At 40.4% G+C, this 18,908-nt stretch overlaps 1 protein-coding gene across 1 annotated transcript in view; it reads right to left on the bottom strand.

Moving 5' to 3' along the window:
- LOC134535646 (nephrin) overlaps positions 1–18,908 on the bottom strand; it is a 357,918-nt gene that overhangs the window by 45,945 nt on the left and 293,065 nt on the right. The window contains exon 10 of the mRNA XM_063374832.1: positions 17,013–17,315. Within this exon, the coding sequence (XP_063230902.1) occupies positions 17,013–17,315 (303 nt within the window). The remainder of the gene's footprint in view (positions 1–17,012; positions 17,316–18,908) is intronic.

Raw genomic sequence — 18,908 nt, 5'->3', positions numbered from 1 at the left:
GCGTACATTGCGTGTTGGAGCTGTTGGAGCATTTGGAGCTTTATACACTTGAAGGTAGTTGGAGGAGTCTTGTACACTCGTAGAATTGTAGTCTCATGGTCTCTTAGACTCGTAGCATTCTAGCCAAATATCATTGGAGCTGATGAAGAAAAGGGCCGTTGGTGTCAATGACTGTTGGAGTCACTAGACTGATAGAATCAATAGACTGATGGAACCAATGAATATTGGAGCCAATGAATATTGGAGCCAATGAATATTGGAGCCAATGACAAATGTGCGGCCTTTTCGATGATGGTGCTGCCTTTTTCGTTGTCGGTGCTTCCAAATGTGCTGCCTTTTCGTTGTCGGTGCTTCCAAATGTGCTGCCTTTTCGTTGTCGGTGCTTCCAAGTGTGCTTCCTTTTTTTTTTTGATGGTGCTTCTATTTTTTTAATGTTGTTTTGACTCTAGTATTATAATAAATTGTTCTTGATTTGACTAGCGTATTATTCCATCCGGTGCATGTATATAAGCGAGTCCTAGACAGCAGGACGCTCAGTTTGTTTCTGACGACGGCGGTGTAAGGATCACCTAGATTGTTTAATCTGGTGCATAAATCGCGTAATTACCTGTTCTTGCGAACTCGATGGCATCTTTACCGTCTTTAACGTTGAACTCGGAGGTTGTACCATCGACTACGGGAACCTTATCGACAGCTACGACGGAGAAGGAGCAGATCCCGTTGGTAACGATGACGTCAACATTGGAGGGGATTTCAACAGATGTGATACCACCAGCAGAAGAGACTTTAATGCCGGTAGTGCTGACTGTACAGGAAACCTCGACGAACGCTGTTTCGCCCTCGATGGAGACTTTAATGGATGGCGAATCGTCAACTAACGAACATCGATGTCGTTACTGTGACAAGATTTTCTCAAACATCAGCAATGCTCGTCGACACGAGAAGAGAGAATGTGCCAAGAACCCTTATCGTAAAATGTTTGGTTGTATTAAGTGTCGCAAGCAATTTACAAGAAATGCTAATTTGAAGCATCACTTGGAGACATGTAAAGGACCTGCAGTGCGGCAGAAAGTAAAGGTTTCTATACAACAGCGATGCATTGATGTGCATAAGAGTATGCCTGGAAATGATTCAGTTGCAGTAACAGCGACATCTGGTTCGGGTTTGTCTTCAACTAGGCATCCTTGTGGCTACTGCGACATGACGTTTGCATTTGCACATGATGTACGGAGACATGAGAGGAGTAAATGTACGAAGAATCCTTCTCGCATGAAGTTTCGCTGTGACGAGTGTCATAAATGGTTTACTCGAATTGATAATTTGCGCCAACATTCGATAAACTGTAAAGGTGAAGTCAGTGCGCCTACTGCTGAACTACCTGCAGCAATTACGACTCCTGAGTTTAGATTGGTGACTCGTGAGCGTACAAGTAAAAAAACTGATGTGCAGCAACCGATTGCTGTGGCATCTGAACATGAAAATAAACATAAGACTGTGATCGGAGCATTACAAGTGAACGATAATGGCTTCTACTTGGCGCAGTCTGCATTTCGTGGAACATTGAAAGACTACTATTATCCAAGTACGTTAAGTGAGTCAAAGGACATTTGTAATTTTCTTGATGATATCAGACAGGACATAATCAATCAGCTTACTGATGACGTAGCAACAAACGGACCTTTGAAATATAACTTGTGGTTGGACTGTATATATGGAAAGCCTTATCCGTTCGATGACAAAGTGAAGAAGTGTGCATTCAAGACATCGGCTGCAGTAATTTACAGTTCTAACGATATCAAGCAAACTGTTAAACAAGGTATCCAGAAACTCTGTCAAGAAGAGGAGGACTATGTCTGTAAAGGATCTGGCTGGACTCTGTCTTGTATAAACCGATTGGAGCTAAGAATTAGTCATTTCACGCCTATGCGGACCTAAATGTTTGTAAGATTGCTAACCTTCGCAGGTGATCCTGTAGTAAAATAGAAATTATGTAATAAAATATTATGTTTGTAAAAGAACTTGCAGTGTTTTTATTTTCGAACATGTTACTATTATGTTAAATTGATGTTATATTTCCTTTTTTTTTGCATCGTCCTAGATCGTACCAAGGACCTTAGTCGACCTAATCAATCAGTATATAGATTACAAATTTATTTAATGAATTTTGGAATTTTTCCCGAATTTCTAGCTAAATAATTACGGATTTTCAAGATGGCGGCCAAATGACAAGATGTCGGGTGTCACAGCAATAATAAATGATTACTGCACTCTAGCGGATAAGAATTAAACTAACATGGCGTGAGCGCACTCTCGCCGACGATACACTGATGATGGCTTCCAGCAGACGAGGACAAGATGGCGGACATGACGTCATACTACCTGACGATATATATGCTTTGAAAAAAAGTGGTGGGAGTCAGTATGCCTGCAGCCACCGCGGGGGGAAGGATCGGTCGCCATTTTTATTTTTTTTGCACTCGTCGGGTTTGAACCGAGGACTCCGAGCTCCGTGTCGTTAATGTATGATTTTTAAAAAAATTTTATTGAAATTTTATTAAATGAATATTTTTATAATTTTAAAAAAAATTTCATTAAAATCGGATAATAAATAAAAAAGTTAAAGATGGCGGTCGTAACGGAAATTACAACGGTGACGTCATAATCCATGATGACGTCAGAGGCTTATCGTAGGCTGTAGACATGGATGCTTAAGCCTACATATGGACATTTCTAGCCGCTGGGATTTTTAAGGACTAAAAACGGGAAATTTTCCCTCGAAACGGGAATTTTTCTCTCGAAAACGGGAATTTTTGAATTGTGGAATTTTTTGAGATTTTTTGGCGGAATTTTTTTTCACAGAAATTGAAATTTTGGCGATTTTTGAGGAATTTTGGACAAATTTTGCCCAATTTTGGCGGATTTTGACACATTTTGAGGATCAAATTCAAGGTCAAGGTCAAAGGTCAAGGTCACAACCATCCAAGATGGCCGCCGTGACGTCACAATACAATATGGCGGAGCCGGCTCTCGGCTCCACACCCAGAACCCAGTCCTCGGACCGGCTATCCTATACTACTAACGCCACATGGCGCGTTCCATTATAAAGATAACTGAAAAAAAAATTAAATTGTAAAAATACAATTTTTACTTTCACCTCTCTTCTTCAGAATGATTCTATGTGCGTTTATCTAAAGGTTTTTTTGTGTAATGAGTGCAAGGAAATTCGGAAGAAGGAGAGGACAAAATAAATGGAATTTCAACTTTTCTGAAAGAAAGGAAAAAAAATCTCTTTTAAACCTTATCGCTTCTCTATTTTCTTTTGGTGGTGCTGTAAACATCGTAAATATCACCCACCTTCCCCCCTTTCTCAACTTGAGGGTTGGATTCGGACGTGATAAAACAGACACCATTTTTTTACATGATATATCACCTGTTAGTAAATTTAGGGCATGAAACAAATTTCCAAGAGTAGGAGTCTGTCATTTGTGAAAGAATAAAAACATCATTTCTGAATCAGGTTTAGAAATCTTTGTGACTTCGGGGAAAACCAACCATTGAATCTAATTTGACAAACTGCTGCTTCGATAACAGAAGTTAAAAAAAAACAAGGAGTTTATAAATATGTATATACATATACACACACTTTCGGAAGTCAAAGAATTAACGATAAAGTTGTCATAAATAAGGTGAAAGCGGTATTTCATTCTGCGAGTTTCATCGATCAGCATTTATTTCATTAAAATTTAAAAACATTATAACATTACTCATGCGTTTTAAATGCAATCAATAGTCTGAAGTGGTGCGTGGGAAAATAAAATTGATTATACTTGCATTTTCAACGCGTATCACTGCGATGACGAAGTAAAAAAAAAAAATTTTTCCAAGACAAAAATCGTCTACCAGAATGAAAGGATATGATCGAAGTGTATGCGGTGAACGACTCGATTCAGGATCGAGCATTGTAAAGGGTACGATTTCAAAGCGACGCGATGGGGAGGGTATATATATAAAAAAAAGTAATTCCTGCTCTCGTTACAACGACCGCTCGTGTCGAGTTCTTTCATCCGGGTTCGCTTTGAGGCTGCACGCGGTCTCCCATTGACGACACAGCAGCGTGTGACGTCAGCAGGGAGGAAACAGCGCGCTAGCTATTGTCTCAACAATTCGACAGCACCAAACACACACACACACTCACAAACACACACAACATGCGCGCTTTAAGCGAAAACTTTTTATTCCCCCCTTCCAACCCCTACCAGACTTCGGTGTTTCCCGAACATCTATTGCAGCTTCCAGAGGTTATCGAATATCGATTTTTTTTTTTTTTTACCGGATGCTTTCGGTGTAAATCACAGGAATGCCACGCCTGGCAGTGGTAAATATTTGATATCGGCGAGTATAGACGTGTTGAATAATTTCGCGGGTCGCGCTTAACATTTCACTGCAACACGAATAAATCACAGCTCAGAGCGAATTGATCTCACTGCGCATGTATGATGGACGGCGATTTTCACGCAGAAAAATATTTTTCTTTACTTTTACACAAAAGATTCCTTTTGAAAACCAATTTGCCAAGAAACAGTTTTCAAAACTACCAGAAAGGTATTGTAAATTTGTACAACACATAGCTGTGCAAATTTTTGCATGTATGAAATACGATTTTCCAAGTAATAGTGAGCATTTATTACGAAAATTGGTGCATAATTTTATATTTTAATTGACGTTTCTTGCAACAATATTTTTGTTTAAACCATGGAAAAGATGATCGACTATTCAATAATTTGACTTTATTTTGATTTTATAATGCTTGTTAATGTGTAAAGTATGAACATCTGTAACTAATTATAATTAGAGGGATTTTTTTCCTAACTTCTGCGACGTGTTTTCCAACGGTCTTAGTGGAATACGGTTAATATCAAGAATTTTACTAATACTAGGTAGGAAGCCACTGCTGATAATTGTAGCTTGCCTCCCTTCGTTCTTAGTAATTTCATTTAATTTTTAAATACAACGTCTTAGGAATATTTATCGTTTATAAATATTGGCAATATATACATAAATGGCAGATTGAAAAGGTCGTAAAAAATTCTAAGCTAAGATTAGCATATGAACTATAGTCACATTTACATAACTTTGTTACAAATCGTGTTTTGCAAAATACTCAACTTTCGGACAAGAAGGACTTATTTTAACTAAAGTATTTTCATTCAAGTTGATTTAAAAACACTTATTTTATATTTGAATATAATTTTTTTTAATAGTTAATGCTATGATTAAAAATTTTAAATATTCATAAATTTAGGGAATGAAAAAGGAAAATTTATGAAATAACTAGTTTCTGTCAGCGTTGTGTTTGTCAGTGCAATGTTTTATTCATTCACTGAGTGGTGTGCAAAAACTCTTCATATCGTTAACTAGGAACTGTGTGAAGCGTGTTTCAATTGATTTAACACACTGGTGTTTTGACCATCGTCTTTAACAAGACACGTAATTTAGCGATACGAGGTCGTTTGAAATCTAATCACAAATTTTCCGACAAAAACCAGCATATATATATTTATTAATTTAGAGCATGCTTGTCTTCATGCATGCTTAAAGCTGTCATAACATACAGCTATTCTATATTACCATTTACTTATACAAAACAAATGAGTCCACATATTTTTTTTCACCTGTTCAATTTTACGCTGTTGCACGAATTGCCATCAGCCTTTTTTTTAATCTATGTATAGTTTTTTTGACATATTACCAGCCAATCACAAGAAACTATATAATATATGTCGTTCTGAATTAACTAAAAAAACCTTTTAAGTTTTAATGAGACATGACTGAGATCAGAAAATGTTAAAAATATACGTAACCAGTTGCTAAGTTTAACATAGGTAATCAAGTGAAGTGGTTCAAAATGCCGCGTAACCATGGCCTTATATACACGACTCATAACAACCCTACGGAACAACCTATAGAGAATGCGTTTCCACTCTTGGTTCTGAAACAACCCCCTAAGTTATTAGGAAATGCGATTATCAATAAGGGGGAGGACTTCATTTCTGTTTGGAGGAAACCCTAACTTCTCCGGATCCCCACTCCCCTTCCAGATCTGTAGCTGAAATACGTAAAACTTTTATTGTTCATAGCTCCTTCCTGCAGGCCTCTTACGAAAGAGGAGAGTCGAAAGAAAAGTTTTCAAAGTAAAGCCAAGTAAATTTCTTCTAGATGTCTTACAGTTTTCTTCCGGATAAAGTAATTATTGAAACTTTGTAATATATTTCTTGTAAAGAATAGCTCTCCTTCTCTTCGATATCTGAAGAGTGGGCTATCTTTTGTTTAAAGAAGTTCAAGTATAAGAAACCCAGTTATTAACATCAGACTTTCTTTCTTGCCTTTAATAATCATGCTTAAGTTTGATAATAATATTATAAACTAATTCATGTTCACTTTTGTTTATTAAAGCTCCGTCGTTTCTTCACCCCCCCCCCTATTCTTAGGGAAGTAATTGGCCATAAAAACCATTTATGCTGCTTTTAACTACAATGAAGATTTCTTTCTTGTAAAACTAATAACATTTTAAAATGTTTTTATCTTTCCAGGTCTTTTTCTCAAAAAAAACTTCCCGCGTGAATTTGTATCTTTAAAACTAGCCAGTGAATAATACAAATATCAGGTTTGAGCAAATATTTTATGAAAGCGTTAAGTTATGTGATGTTTCTGAAATTGGGAACACGTAGCCTAAGTAGCAAGTTCTAAGGCATTATTTAACTTACAAATAAATTATTTATTTCCTCCATAGTGAAGATATGTATATATAATAATGGGTTGAATTTGCAATACGGAAAGAGTTAATATTATTTTTTTTGCTTTTAAATAAATACAAGTGTTGTACACATAGTCCCGTTGCTTTTCTGTCTCGTCATATTGGTCGCACAGTGAAAAGTTACGGATGTTTCAAATTTCGTATTCTCAACTTCCTGAGACTTCATTGGCCAGACTTTATTTCTTCCCGCATGACGAGTTTTTTTCCTAGCGGATACGGCAGAGACGGGAGCAACGACAGAATGCACCGACCTCCGAGTGTCGGCTCACATTAACGACCGCCACGTTTCCTGCTCACAGGAATAAAAATATTTGTGATTTTTACCCACGGCGATAATCGAACCCAGAATTTTCCATTCACCTACCTTGGGGAGGAGAGGATTCCTCCATGTAGCAAAATTTAAATTACAAAAAGGGCATGATAAGGGCATCAGACACACATAGTTAAAAGATCAGACAAAAATAATTATGTTATCAGACATTATGTATGTGCAGCAGCAGTATGAGCTATCAGCAGCGTCTAATGCCCCGAAAATAAAAGTTCCATCCTTCTGAGCGCATCAGGGATGCATTAGCATTGCAGATGGACCAGCTCCTCCCACAACTCATGGCAGAGTGGCAACTTGTCCTCCAACAGCAGGTGTTTAGCGGTACTGGCTTTTGTTGGAGGGATTACGTCTGAAAGCCTCTAAGGCAGTATCCCCCTCTGAGAGAAAACGATAATTTTTTAAGAGTTCCTGAGCCGGAAGGCTAATGATTACTGTACTAGGCGGTTCCGTATGTGTTTCCGGCCCTTGTGAGCCACCAGAGAATTCCATTGGGCACAGTGTTCCTTTGTTTCCGGTGGTCAAACATGGGTATGAGATCGGGTGCAGGAACTCGTGTTGGTGTCTTGTTTTGTGTGCTGTTCGGCTGACGCCGTATCCTGTCTCGTGCCAACATTAGGCATGTCCTTCTGTATCCGTCAGTGCATCCTGTTTGTAACTAGTCTCCGTTCAGGATATGGCATAAATCCTCTTATAATTTTTGCCTGATACCCTGATAATTTTTTGTTTGATCCCCTGATTATTTTGACCTATGCACTTCTGCCCTGACAAACCTCTCGTAAGAAACTTTCTGGACTCCTCCTCCTTTATTTTTTCCACAATTTCCAAAAATCACGACCTTTTTTTTTCTCCTAGCGCGGAGAGATTTCGAACAGTTTAGAAGATCGAGACGCGATCGTGCGTGAGTTCTCCCGCGGAGCGCGAGGGGATGTCCTTTGACTCGACCCCGGTCGACCAGGAGGCGCTGTGTTCGAGAGTTCGATATCTCGAGCGGGCCGCCGCCGCCGGCGATGTATCGACTCGACTACAAAGCCAGCCACAATTCTCGGGCTGATTGATATTCAGCGGGGCGAGGGCCGGAAGGGTTGGAACGCGATGGGGAGTTGGTATGTGTGTTGAGGGAGGAGGGGGGAGGGGGGGATAAGACGTGCTGCGAATCGGTCGTGACCCCGCGGTGCTGCTAGAGGGTGGATGGGAGGGGTGTGCACTGTAGAGGGGGAGGGTTGTGTAGAGGCCAGAGCCTCCCCACGCGGGCAGCGCAGCGCAGCGGGTAGTGAGTGAACTGCCAGGGAACTGTTCGACCATACTTCACTTCCGACCGCCGTGCTTCGAATCGGCGATAGCTCTCCGAAGAGAAAATGTTTTTTTTTTTTCCCTCGGTGGGTGGGGGTGGAGGCTAGGGGTGGGACATTTTCTCCGTGTGCTGCGGCCGTATGTGGGTGAAGAGCTAAGGGCGTTTCGACCCCGGTACGCATCGCCAAAAAATGTTGCGAGGACTGACATTCGGAAACCAAACTTAGCACGTGTGACCCACGCGAGTTAGAGACATCTTTTGTTATAAATTATACTAAATTCTTGGACTTTTTCAACGAAATATGCCCCTCTAACAAGCGAAGAGGTCATCGTACTTCCAGATTACTGGTTCTTCGACTTCAGAGTCTTGTTAATAACTGAGCAAAACATGCTGGTGAATTTAAGAAAAGTATTATATATTATTTTTTTTAGGCTGCAGACCTAAGAAACCTTTTAATCTTTCATTAATATTCAAAGGTTATTTGCATGAGTTCATATCCACGGTGATTCAACTCAGTATCTATGAATTAACTAAAAAAAACAAAAAAAAAAACGGAAATTTAGAAACATCCCAGGATAATCTGTAGCTAGAATTCATACTAAATTCAAAGTGGAAAGTTTTGACAGCGTAGGCCGTTGTTCGTATAGCCCATTCATCACACACGGTTTAAAATACATAATGGTGGTTTGTGACGATGTGATTGCTCTTTATTGTGTAGTCATTGCGCATTAAAGCGAAAACTGCAGCATTGATAGGAGAGTAAAATGGAATATAAATCTAAAATTTTTTAGGTTTAAGGTCAATTCTAATGGTTACTATGTGATTTTGTTTAATTTATTTCATAAAAAAATTATTTAATTATATTTGGCTTTTTTTAATCACCAGTTTCTATGATTTTAAAATAGGTAAATAAAATTAAATACTTTTTATGAATTTTTTTTAAACTATACCACGCAGTAGACACCAGCCTTGCATTTAAAACCAAAAAAAATTTCAGTTATTTATTCCATTTGGTTCTCTTAACCCATACTGCACAAAAAAGGTTAAAAATTAAACTTTGCCATCTAATCACGCAAATCACTGTATAAGCTTACATAATATTTTAAAATTATTTTTTTGAAGTTCGACCCCTCAAATGTCTACAAATAAATCGTGTTCAAAGTAAAACGGACGTGCACCCTTAATTCCTGCATCTTTTGCCTTTTACCTTCTGCCTTCGCCGTTATCCTTTCTGCCGACGTGCGGGCGAAGCGGAGTCTTCTTCGCCGGCGGCCCCGGCAGTCGCGGGAGACCTCGAGTCTTCCCTGAATGGTTTCCGGCCGTTGAACCGCGCAAAACCACCTCTCCCGACACACACACACACACACACACACACACACACACACACACACACACGCAGCCATTTACCCTCACCGCACTCCCGAGTGGCACTTCTCAAGTTCTACTTCCTTGGATAGCGACGAGGGCGAAATTTTTAGTGCGCAACGAAATGCGCAATAAACGCATTTGTGTTCAAACCGGACACACAATTTTCGGCAGCGCGTCATGGTAACCTAGTCAAGAGCTCTCTGAACTTGCGTGCCGCGATTTCGCCCGATGTGCACTAACTACATCAAACTTTTATCGATGTTTCATTGCTGAAGTTTTGGAGTAAATTCTCAACAATGTTTTACAATAGTATTTATGTTGTGTTTTATTTAGCCGTAGTCATTAAGACAGCGAACAGGCGTGCGGCAGCAAAAAAAAAACCCGTACTTATTCGCTTTCGTGAACGTCATGGTACGTAGGGACTAAGCGTGCTGGTGTGCTAAACGCCATGACAGTGGAGTTATCCTGGAATAAACGTTGTTAACTTTAATACTCGTAGTAAAAAAATGATTTACAACACTAAAAATAATTGAAATTTATAGGCAAAGAAAATTTTGTTAAAAAAAAAAAAAAAACATTCCACAATCTTTGGTTTTTAAATTTTACACACCTAGACACAGGCAGCGCCGCTGCAGTCTCGTGCTACACGTGAACGCTGGAGTCTGTCGAAAAATATTTACATTTTTTAACAGCTGTAGTTCGAAAGATTGACGTCTAGTAATAATATTAATAATAATAAAACGACATGAAAAACTTAAAATAAGTTTTACAATCTTCCAGATGTGCATAGTACTAGATGTTTACAGAAATAATCGATATGGCCTTTTATTTATATACTTTTAAATATTACTTTCAACCCCACGATCTACATTCTATAGTGTGTTATGCTTATTTTATGGTTTAACAAATTTAAATTTCCAGCCGCGTACATGTTATTCCAGTACGAATAAGTACATAAATATGTTTATATATGAAGTGGTTTTTAAAGATGTTCTGCGTATAAATTCTTACTTATGCACATGAACTCATAATTACAATGTAGGATATATTAAAAATCAACTAATGTCATGTTATAATTTATTTAAAAAAAAACATAAGCAAAAGGTTGAAATTGTAATACCAAAATAATTTAGGGGACTAAACATGTACCGCCTATTTATTTGTGCGTCACCGCCTGAAATGTTTCCTTTCCTGAGGTTGACATTGCTTTACGGGAAAATTGGTGACATGACGAAGGAAGGGGAAAAGGAGGGGGTTGGTGGGAACGTTTATTGACAAACATCTCCGTCGAGAGGCAAAGAGAGAGAGAGAGTGAGTGTGAGAGAGAGAGAGATTTGCGCGGCTGCAGCTGCTGTGAGGAGCACTTCTCACATAATCTGCCACGTCAATCAAGTGATATTCCGCCCCCCCTTCTTTACACTGAGTTCAGAGAGAAGTAGCCGTTTGGCGACGTGTCCGTGACGCGAAAGAAAAAAAAATTCCGATACCGTTAGGCGAATGTGTGAAACCTCCATTGGGATTAGCTGTTGAGCTGAATGCTGAAAGTCACTTGAAAAAAAATCCCTTTCTAGACCTGGTCACTGGTGACGGTCATCCATAATTAGCGAACTATTTTTTACGTTGCATAAAATAAAGCAGCCAACATTGACTTATTGAAAATTTTCGTGCCGTGAAAACATGCCAACAATTTCTTGAAGTTCACCAGAGCAAACTAACGGGCAACTAACGTTTATGTGAAATAAGTAAATAAAATTGGGAAATAAAAAAATCATAAATATTAAAGTAGAAATTTAGATAAATATCTGTAGTTTTAACTTTTTACTTTGATAAACATGGTCAAAATGTTGTGCAAAAAATTATAATAAATTGCACTATTAATATTTATTCCAGTTATATTGTAAATAACATACTCTGATTTATGCGTAGCAGCATTTTTTCATTCAATTTTTTTACTAAAGTAATTTTCGTTGCAGTCGGTAAAATATTAAACGAACTTCTACCAGGAATGTTCTCCATATTGCATCTTCCGCAGAGAACCGATTATACTCTCAACAATTAACAGCAAATCAGAGGACTAGTAGAGGAGATGTCGTTCTGAAATACTCTCACAACATATTTGGGTTAAATGAGAAATGGCCTCGAACGAAACATGTTCAGACTGTGCGTAAACGCGCCCTTAATTTTCCGTTTCCCATGGTTTTCCAGATCACTCCACAGGCCAATGCCAAGATTGTTTCTCCCTATAATCCATGGTTGATACTTTTCACGATTCTCTGGTCGTGTGTCGTTGTTAGTTACAAGTCTCTATAATAACTTTGCTGTCGGCAAGACGTTAAAGAAAATAAATTTAAAAAAATAAATGAAATAAACGCCAAATACCAAGACGAACTACGAGAAGAAAGGCCACGAATGCCTGGATTTCACTTTAAATAAAATTTTGTAGAACGTGAAGGCAGCGATTCAGTTGTAAACACAAATATCGCCAGCTGAGGTTGGAATACGCGCGCAACCCTGTGGATTACGGAACGGGCGTTGAAAGTTTGGGTTTCGAGGAGGGGAGAGGCGGTGTGTGAAGATGAGACACGGTAGACATCTCTGGAGTGGCGGTGCCACGGCGCGCCAATTTGAAATATGGCGACGTCGTTTTCACTCCGTGATCGATGAACACGTCGATTCGAACGAGTGGGGAGAGGGGGGTTTAAAAAAAAGATGTTGCGAGGGAGAGGTTTGGTAACGCGTCGGGGTGGAAAGCAGTTCACTTTGGAGATGCTCTCGCGGGGCGTAACATGCTACCGAAACACGTCTGTCTGCTCGGATACAGCCGGGCCGACTCTTACCCTTCTCGCAGGCCCGCCGTCGGGGATTGAGTTATAGGCCCTGCCTTTACCATCCTTCTCACTCCCTCTCACTCGCCTGCCTGCTAGCCCCTTCACCGAAAAACCCTTTCCCTTCGAGAGTGTGAGATTCCTGAGCGCCAAACGTACACACACACACACACGAAAATGATGCCGAAAAAAAATGCGGGCCGCATTCTAAACATGACAGCACCACAACCCTCACCAATCTTTTTTTTCCCCCCCAACCCACCCTTGTCGAACATTCTTATTTCCATACGAATCGCATCTGCTTTAAATTTCATAACCTTCCTCGTCTTGAGCATGTTCGTATGCGCGCGCGCACACACACACACGTGTACGACCCAGCACTCCCTTACGAGTGGACCGTGATATTTCTGGGTACACCGCCACTCAAACCCCATCGCAAACATTTTTTTTATACTTCGCCCTTTCCCCATGTAGCTATACCCTTCTGTTAATACATCCGCCGAAGGGATACTGCGCAGAAATAAAAATTCTGTACTTCTACCAAGGATTCCTCAGGAAAACAGTTGCCAAGAAAGATGTAACTTTGTACACCAAATGGCTATGGTTATTTGTGCATATATGAAAAACGTTTTTTTTTTTTTAGTATTTCTTAATTTTCTTAAAAAAATTTGTGCATGATTTTGCGTTTTAATTTAAGTTTTATTCAAGCAAATTTTTTTTAAGATCATGTGAAAGATAATCGAATATTCAACTATTTGACTTTATTTTGTTTTATTGTGTTTATTAATGTGCGCAGTTAATACCAAATAGCTATTCATGGAACAGTTTACAAATAACTTTAACTATTGGACGTACTAGTAGAAACACAAAACATAAATGCCTGGGTAAGTGAATGCGAGTGATTGTTAGGAATTAGCTTTGTGTAAAGTTATAAACTGATGTAGCTTGGAAACGCGTTCAGTCAGGACATTGATTCGGGTGTCATTGTGAAGAGCTTGCTGAGCACTACTAGGACCCAAAGCGAGATGATATAAATATTCGTCGGAATATAAGTGAAAATGGGTATTAAAAAGAAAACCACAAAATAATTAAATACGTCGTCTAATATGACTAGTAAATATGCGCTGAATTTGTACCACACCCAAGTCAGAGGAAAGCTCGCTTCGAAAGGAATCCAAAAAAAGCCTAAAAAGTCCAGCGTCGAGCGAATGCGAGAGCTACTGCATCGTCGAAAAATAAGAGAACAAAAAAAAAAAAACCAATAATGCATCAACAATGATTGAGCCCGAAACGGATGGATTCGTGTCTGTACGTGTTTGTCGCGCTGTGTTTGTTTCGCCTGTGACGTCATCGTACCAGTGTAGGCGCATGCGTCATTGTTATGATTGATAATCAGATGACGTGTCAATACGAAACACTTGTTACTATTCCATCCCGACGATTTCACGGAAAAAAAATCCACGCCACGGACACGAACTGCGCATTTCTTAATTTTCTTCATTCCATCTTCCTGAGTGAAAAAAAAAAAAAAATACATATTCGTATTCCGAAAGCGTTCAGGCTTGCTGGGATGCACTGTATAAGTACGCGCGCGCGGAAGTTACCTGGACAACCGGCGCGGAGTTAGAAGCTCTGCTACCTTCTTCCACGTGACCCCGCCGACTGCAGTCATCTATGATTCAGCACCAGTTTCTGGGCCAGAAATGAAAGGAGGCTCAATGGGGCATTTTGAAAAAGAAAAAGAAAAAAAAGAGAAATAAAATCTCTTGTCGCACGCTGCCAAGATCGCATGCCCGATAGGGATTGTGTGCTTCCTGTTCCGGGAAGAATGTCCATGATCCCGTCATAAATTATCCTTTGGTTTGAAAAAAAGACACAATTCTGGATACGAATAATAATAACAACAGGAAATGTACGCACGAAAATCAAATTTCAACGGAAGAAAATCAAACGAAACGCGAGTAAAACTAAAGTGTTCTTCTAGCGCCAAAATATTCCTGAATATGTTACGATGAATATTTGGTCACGTGGCAAAAAGTAATATCCCTGCGCTGACTTTGTACCACAATCAGACGAAAATACTGAAGTATAATATGATATAAATATTGATTTTGTACCCATACATGTTTTTATCATCTGACAATCACACCACTGCAAGGTGAATTGTTGAAGTCGTGAGTGACCACAGGCACATCATGTAAATGGAATTCTCGGCCTGTAAATTGTTCTCGTCCAGTTCGTGAATGTGAGGAAATGAAATATATTAATCTACACAGAAAAAAAAATTCTGTACTTTTATAAAATATTCCTTTGGCAACGGCAACTAGTTGCCAAAAAATAGTTTTTAATACTACAAGAAAGTTATTGTAACTTACTAAAAATACATAACTATGGTTATTTGTGAATTTATGAATACATTTTTCGAGATAATACTGAGTATTACTTAAGAAAAACGGGGCATAAAATTATATTCTTTATTTGACGATTAATTCAAGCATATTTTATTTAAATCATGGAAAAGATAAACAACTATTCTATAGAGAACATAACAGCATGTAGGTCAACCAGTGGTCGGCGGTTCACAAGTGCTACCTCTGTGTTTATCATATGCTCCTGATACTCACTAGAAGTCACCACATGCATCTGGCATTGCTGTTCCAGCGAGATAAGGAATATAACAACAACAGCATGTAGAGAATCAGCCAGTGGATGGTCTGCGAGTGCTACCTGTGTGTTTGTAATGCCTGGGTTTGGGCTGTACTCCTTAGGAAGAATGCGCCTGTGTCTTGAGGGGTCGGAATAGTTGCCAGTTCTTGTATCCGAGACAAAATACAAAAATCCAATCAGTCCACAGAAAGGGTGACTGAAGCTAATGTAGTCTATCGACACCTATGGCGACTCTCTTGTCTCCTCGTGGTACCAAAGAGGGCTCCTTCGGTAGCACCCTGGCCACATGCATCCTCATTTGTATTAAAGGGTATCAAAGATGTTGAAAGGGAAAGAATCTGTGGGCTACAGCAGATGCGGCTTATATCTATCTGGTATCCAAAAAAAAAATCAGCTTTGCGTAGAAGCCCAGTATGTAGTATAAGCGAAGACAAGATTCTGTCCTTTTACTCTGGATCCGAGTCCAACAGGGCCAATCCTCTGCAACCTCCCTGGGCCATGGTACTTGGAGGTGGTAGAAACTCTGAGGTTTGCCAAGGCGATTAGGGGAGTACATTAGGCGCAGGATGGCACTTGTTTAAAGCTACTGGTCCGGGCAGCCTACAAGTGCTATGATAATGAGAAATTAGTAGTAATGCGGGATGGTTCCTCATTCGCCCAGGTTCTCTCCGGCCTGGCCAGACTTGCGTAGGACTCGCACTGGCGGTCGTACTCCCTCCGGAAGAAAACTGTGTAAATGATCGCACATCCCTTTGATGAAATCGCGTAACAGTTCGGGTACTAGGCTGGGACAGCTGATGGAGGAGGGCTATGTGATCTGGGTGACTGATTAGTTCCAGGTTGAGAGTGATAGATCTGGAAGGCGCCAGTCAGTCGCTAGTTGAGGGGACTTCATCTACTCCAACTGCTGGTTGGCTGAATGGGTATGCAAGGGTACTAATGCTGAGACGTGTTGCCTCGGCTTCTCGGTACGGACTTGTCCTTCACTGCCAACAAATCGCGATGACTTTTGGGAGCTCGTTCCGATGTGCTTCATCCCTAATGGAGTACATGCGCAACTATCTTAGCAGCACGTGAAGTGTTTGGGAAGGTGGGGTGCTAATGCTGAGACATGTTGCCTCGGCTTCTCGGTACAGACTTGTACTTAACTGCCGCCAAATCGCGATGGCTTTTGGGAGCTCGTGCAGATGTGCTTCATCCCTAACGGAGTACATGCGCAACTGTCTCTAGCAGGTCGTGAAGGGTTTGGGAAGGTGGGGTGCTAATGCTGAGACATGTTGCCTCGGCTTCTCGGTACAGACTTGTACTTAACTGCCGCAAAATCGCGATGGCTTTTGGGATCTCGTGCAGATGTGCTTCATCCCTAACGGAGTACATGCGAAACTGTCTCTAGCAGCACGTGAAGGGTTTGGGCAAGTGGGATGCTAATGCTGAGACGTGTTGCCTCGGCTTCTCGGTACGGACTTGTCCTTTACTGCCGCCAAATCGCGATGACTTTTGGGATCTCGTGCCGATGTGCTTCATCCCTAACGGAGTACATGCGCAACTGTCTCTAGCAGCACGTGAAGGGTTTGGGCAGGTGGGGTGCTAATGCTGAGACGTGTTGCCTCGGCCTTTTGGTACGGACTTGTCCTTTACTGCCGGCAAATCGCGATTGCTTTTGGGAGCTCGTGCAGATGTGCTTCATCCCTGTCTCTAGCAGCACACGGTGATACTCACTAGCCGGAACCACGTGCACCAGGCAGGGCACCTTCTGGCGCCCCACGCTGTTGCTGGCCCAGCACGCCAGCGTGCCGAAGTCCTCCTCGGCGGCGGGCGTGTAGTCGAGCCGGCTGACGGGCCCGGAGCTCCTGACGTTGGCGACGGGCACGTGCAGGAAGTCCCGCGACCGGTTGTAGGTCCAGCTGAACTTGAGGTCCTGGTCGGCCGGGTCGGCGTCCACCTCGCAGCGCACCGTCACCGGGTCGTCCAGCATGGCGCCCACGCGCTGGGACTCGAACCCGGTCCGGCACCTCGGCGCGTCTGCGAACCATCGGTATTCATGTTGATCAGGGACCACAATACTCTCTTTTTTGGGCGGGAAATGGAACAGAAATATCCACGTAACATACATTTATTTTTAAATTTTGAATACTTACTTTAGAACAAACGTATCACTAAATAATACTGGGCGTGGATTCTTACTCGGGCATTTATTCTTTGCATTGTCCCAGTTGGGCAAATAGTTAAAAGTTATTAGTTAAACGTTCCTTGACTGGCTTTACCATATTAACTGCTCACATTAAAGAGCAGAGTAAAACAAAAATAACGTCAAATTACTAAATTTTAAATTACATTTACCATGGACAAAAAAAAATTATACTTGAATGAAACATGAATTATGGTATATAACTATGCATTATCTCAGAAAATGTATTTAGCCATATATTGTACAAAAATTTACAATATTTTTCTTTTAGTATTACAAACTATTTCTATTTCTTGGCAAATGGATTCTATAGGAATCTTTTGAACATACATAATTTTGTTTTTCTGCATTCAATCGTTTGCATTGTCAAGTCGTTATCATGTGCTCATTGACTGATGCAACATTCCACCACCTCTCTTGTTCGAAAATGATACGATCAGATGTTTTTGTAGATGTTGAGACCGCAACATTTGCGGATTCGTATCGTGAAATGCTAAAATTCAAATTAATAAACTGTTGTGCTGCTTCTTTTATTGGTTTACTGTTACTTTGAAGGAGCATTTTACAGTTAGACAACCACAATCTAAGAAGTATCGAATCACAAGTTACCCAGATGAGACACACTTCACCAGTCAGCAGCCAAATAACCGGCGACTTTTGCCCAAGAATACAGTGGATCGTGGAGTCTATCCTAGAGGTCATCAAAACCACGAATTTTTCCAGTCCCTTGTAATTAAAACCGACATGTGTAAGATGTGCCTGTGCTAGGGATTGTTTCTTTATTTGCGACCGTCTGCAAGAGAAGCCATAACACTAATTGGCTGGGATGCATTTTCTTCCGCAATGGATGGCTTAGAATGGTGTGTTGTCAAGTGGGCATGTACTTGAAATAAAACATAGCCACCCACGAAGCACAGAAAATTGTACAAAGTTTTGACACGCAGCTGGTCTGAAAATCTTTTTCTCTGAACGTACATGGCTCTAGTATTTGCCTGTTAGTCGCTTAGTGCGGTGGTAAATATCCCCCGGCATCCAATGACAAGCGTAATTTGAATGTAAACACTGCTGTGTTCTAGAGTGTCACCGAATATTAACACAATTTTGCAGTTATCTAATGATGAGTTGTTACTCCTCGATTCTGAGCTTTTTTAAGACTATCTGGGGCTGATTGCCTACTTGTCAACCCCGAAATACAGGTTTCCCATAAAATAATTTTCCAGTATATTGTAACAGTTTTATTTAGATTATTTTAAACAAATCATACATCAAATTACAAAAAAAAAATCACACATACAACCTAAAGTCAAATTCATCCCACACTTTGGTTAACAATTCCCGAGAAGTGGAAGCAATAACCCTTTCAGTTCTGTATCTAAACTCTAGCAAATCATTACGTAGCGGCGGAACGTAGAAACGATCTTTTATTA

The sequence above is a fragment of the Bacillus rossius genome, chromosome 10 (genome assembly GCF_032445375.1).
Source record: "Bacillus rossius redtenbacheri isolate Brsri chromosome 10, Brsri_v3, whole genome shotgun sequence".
Lineage (NCBI taxonomy): Eukaryota > Metazoa > Arthropoda > Insecta > Phasmatodea > Bacillidae > Bacillus > Bacillus rossius.
This window is presented reverse-complemented; position numbering and strand designations above follow the sequence as displayed.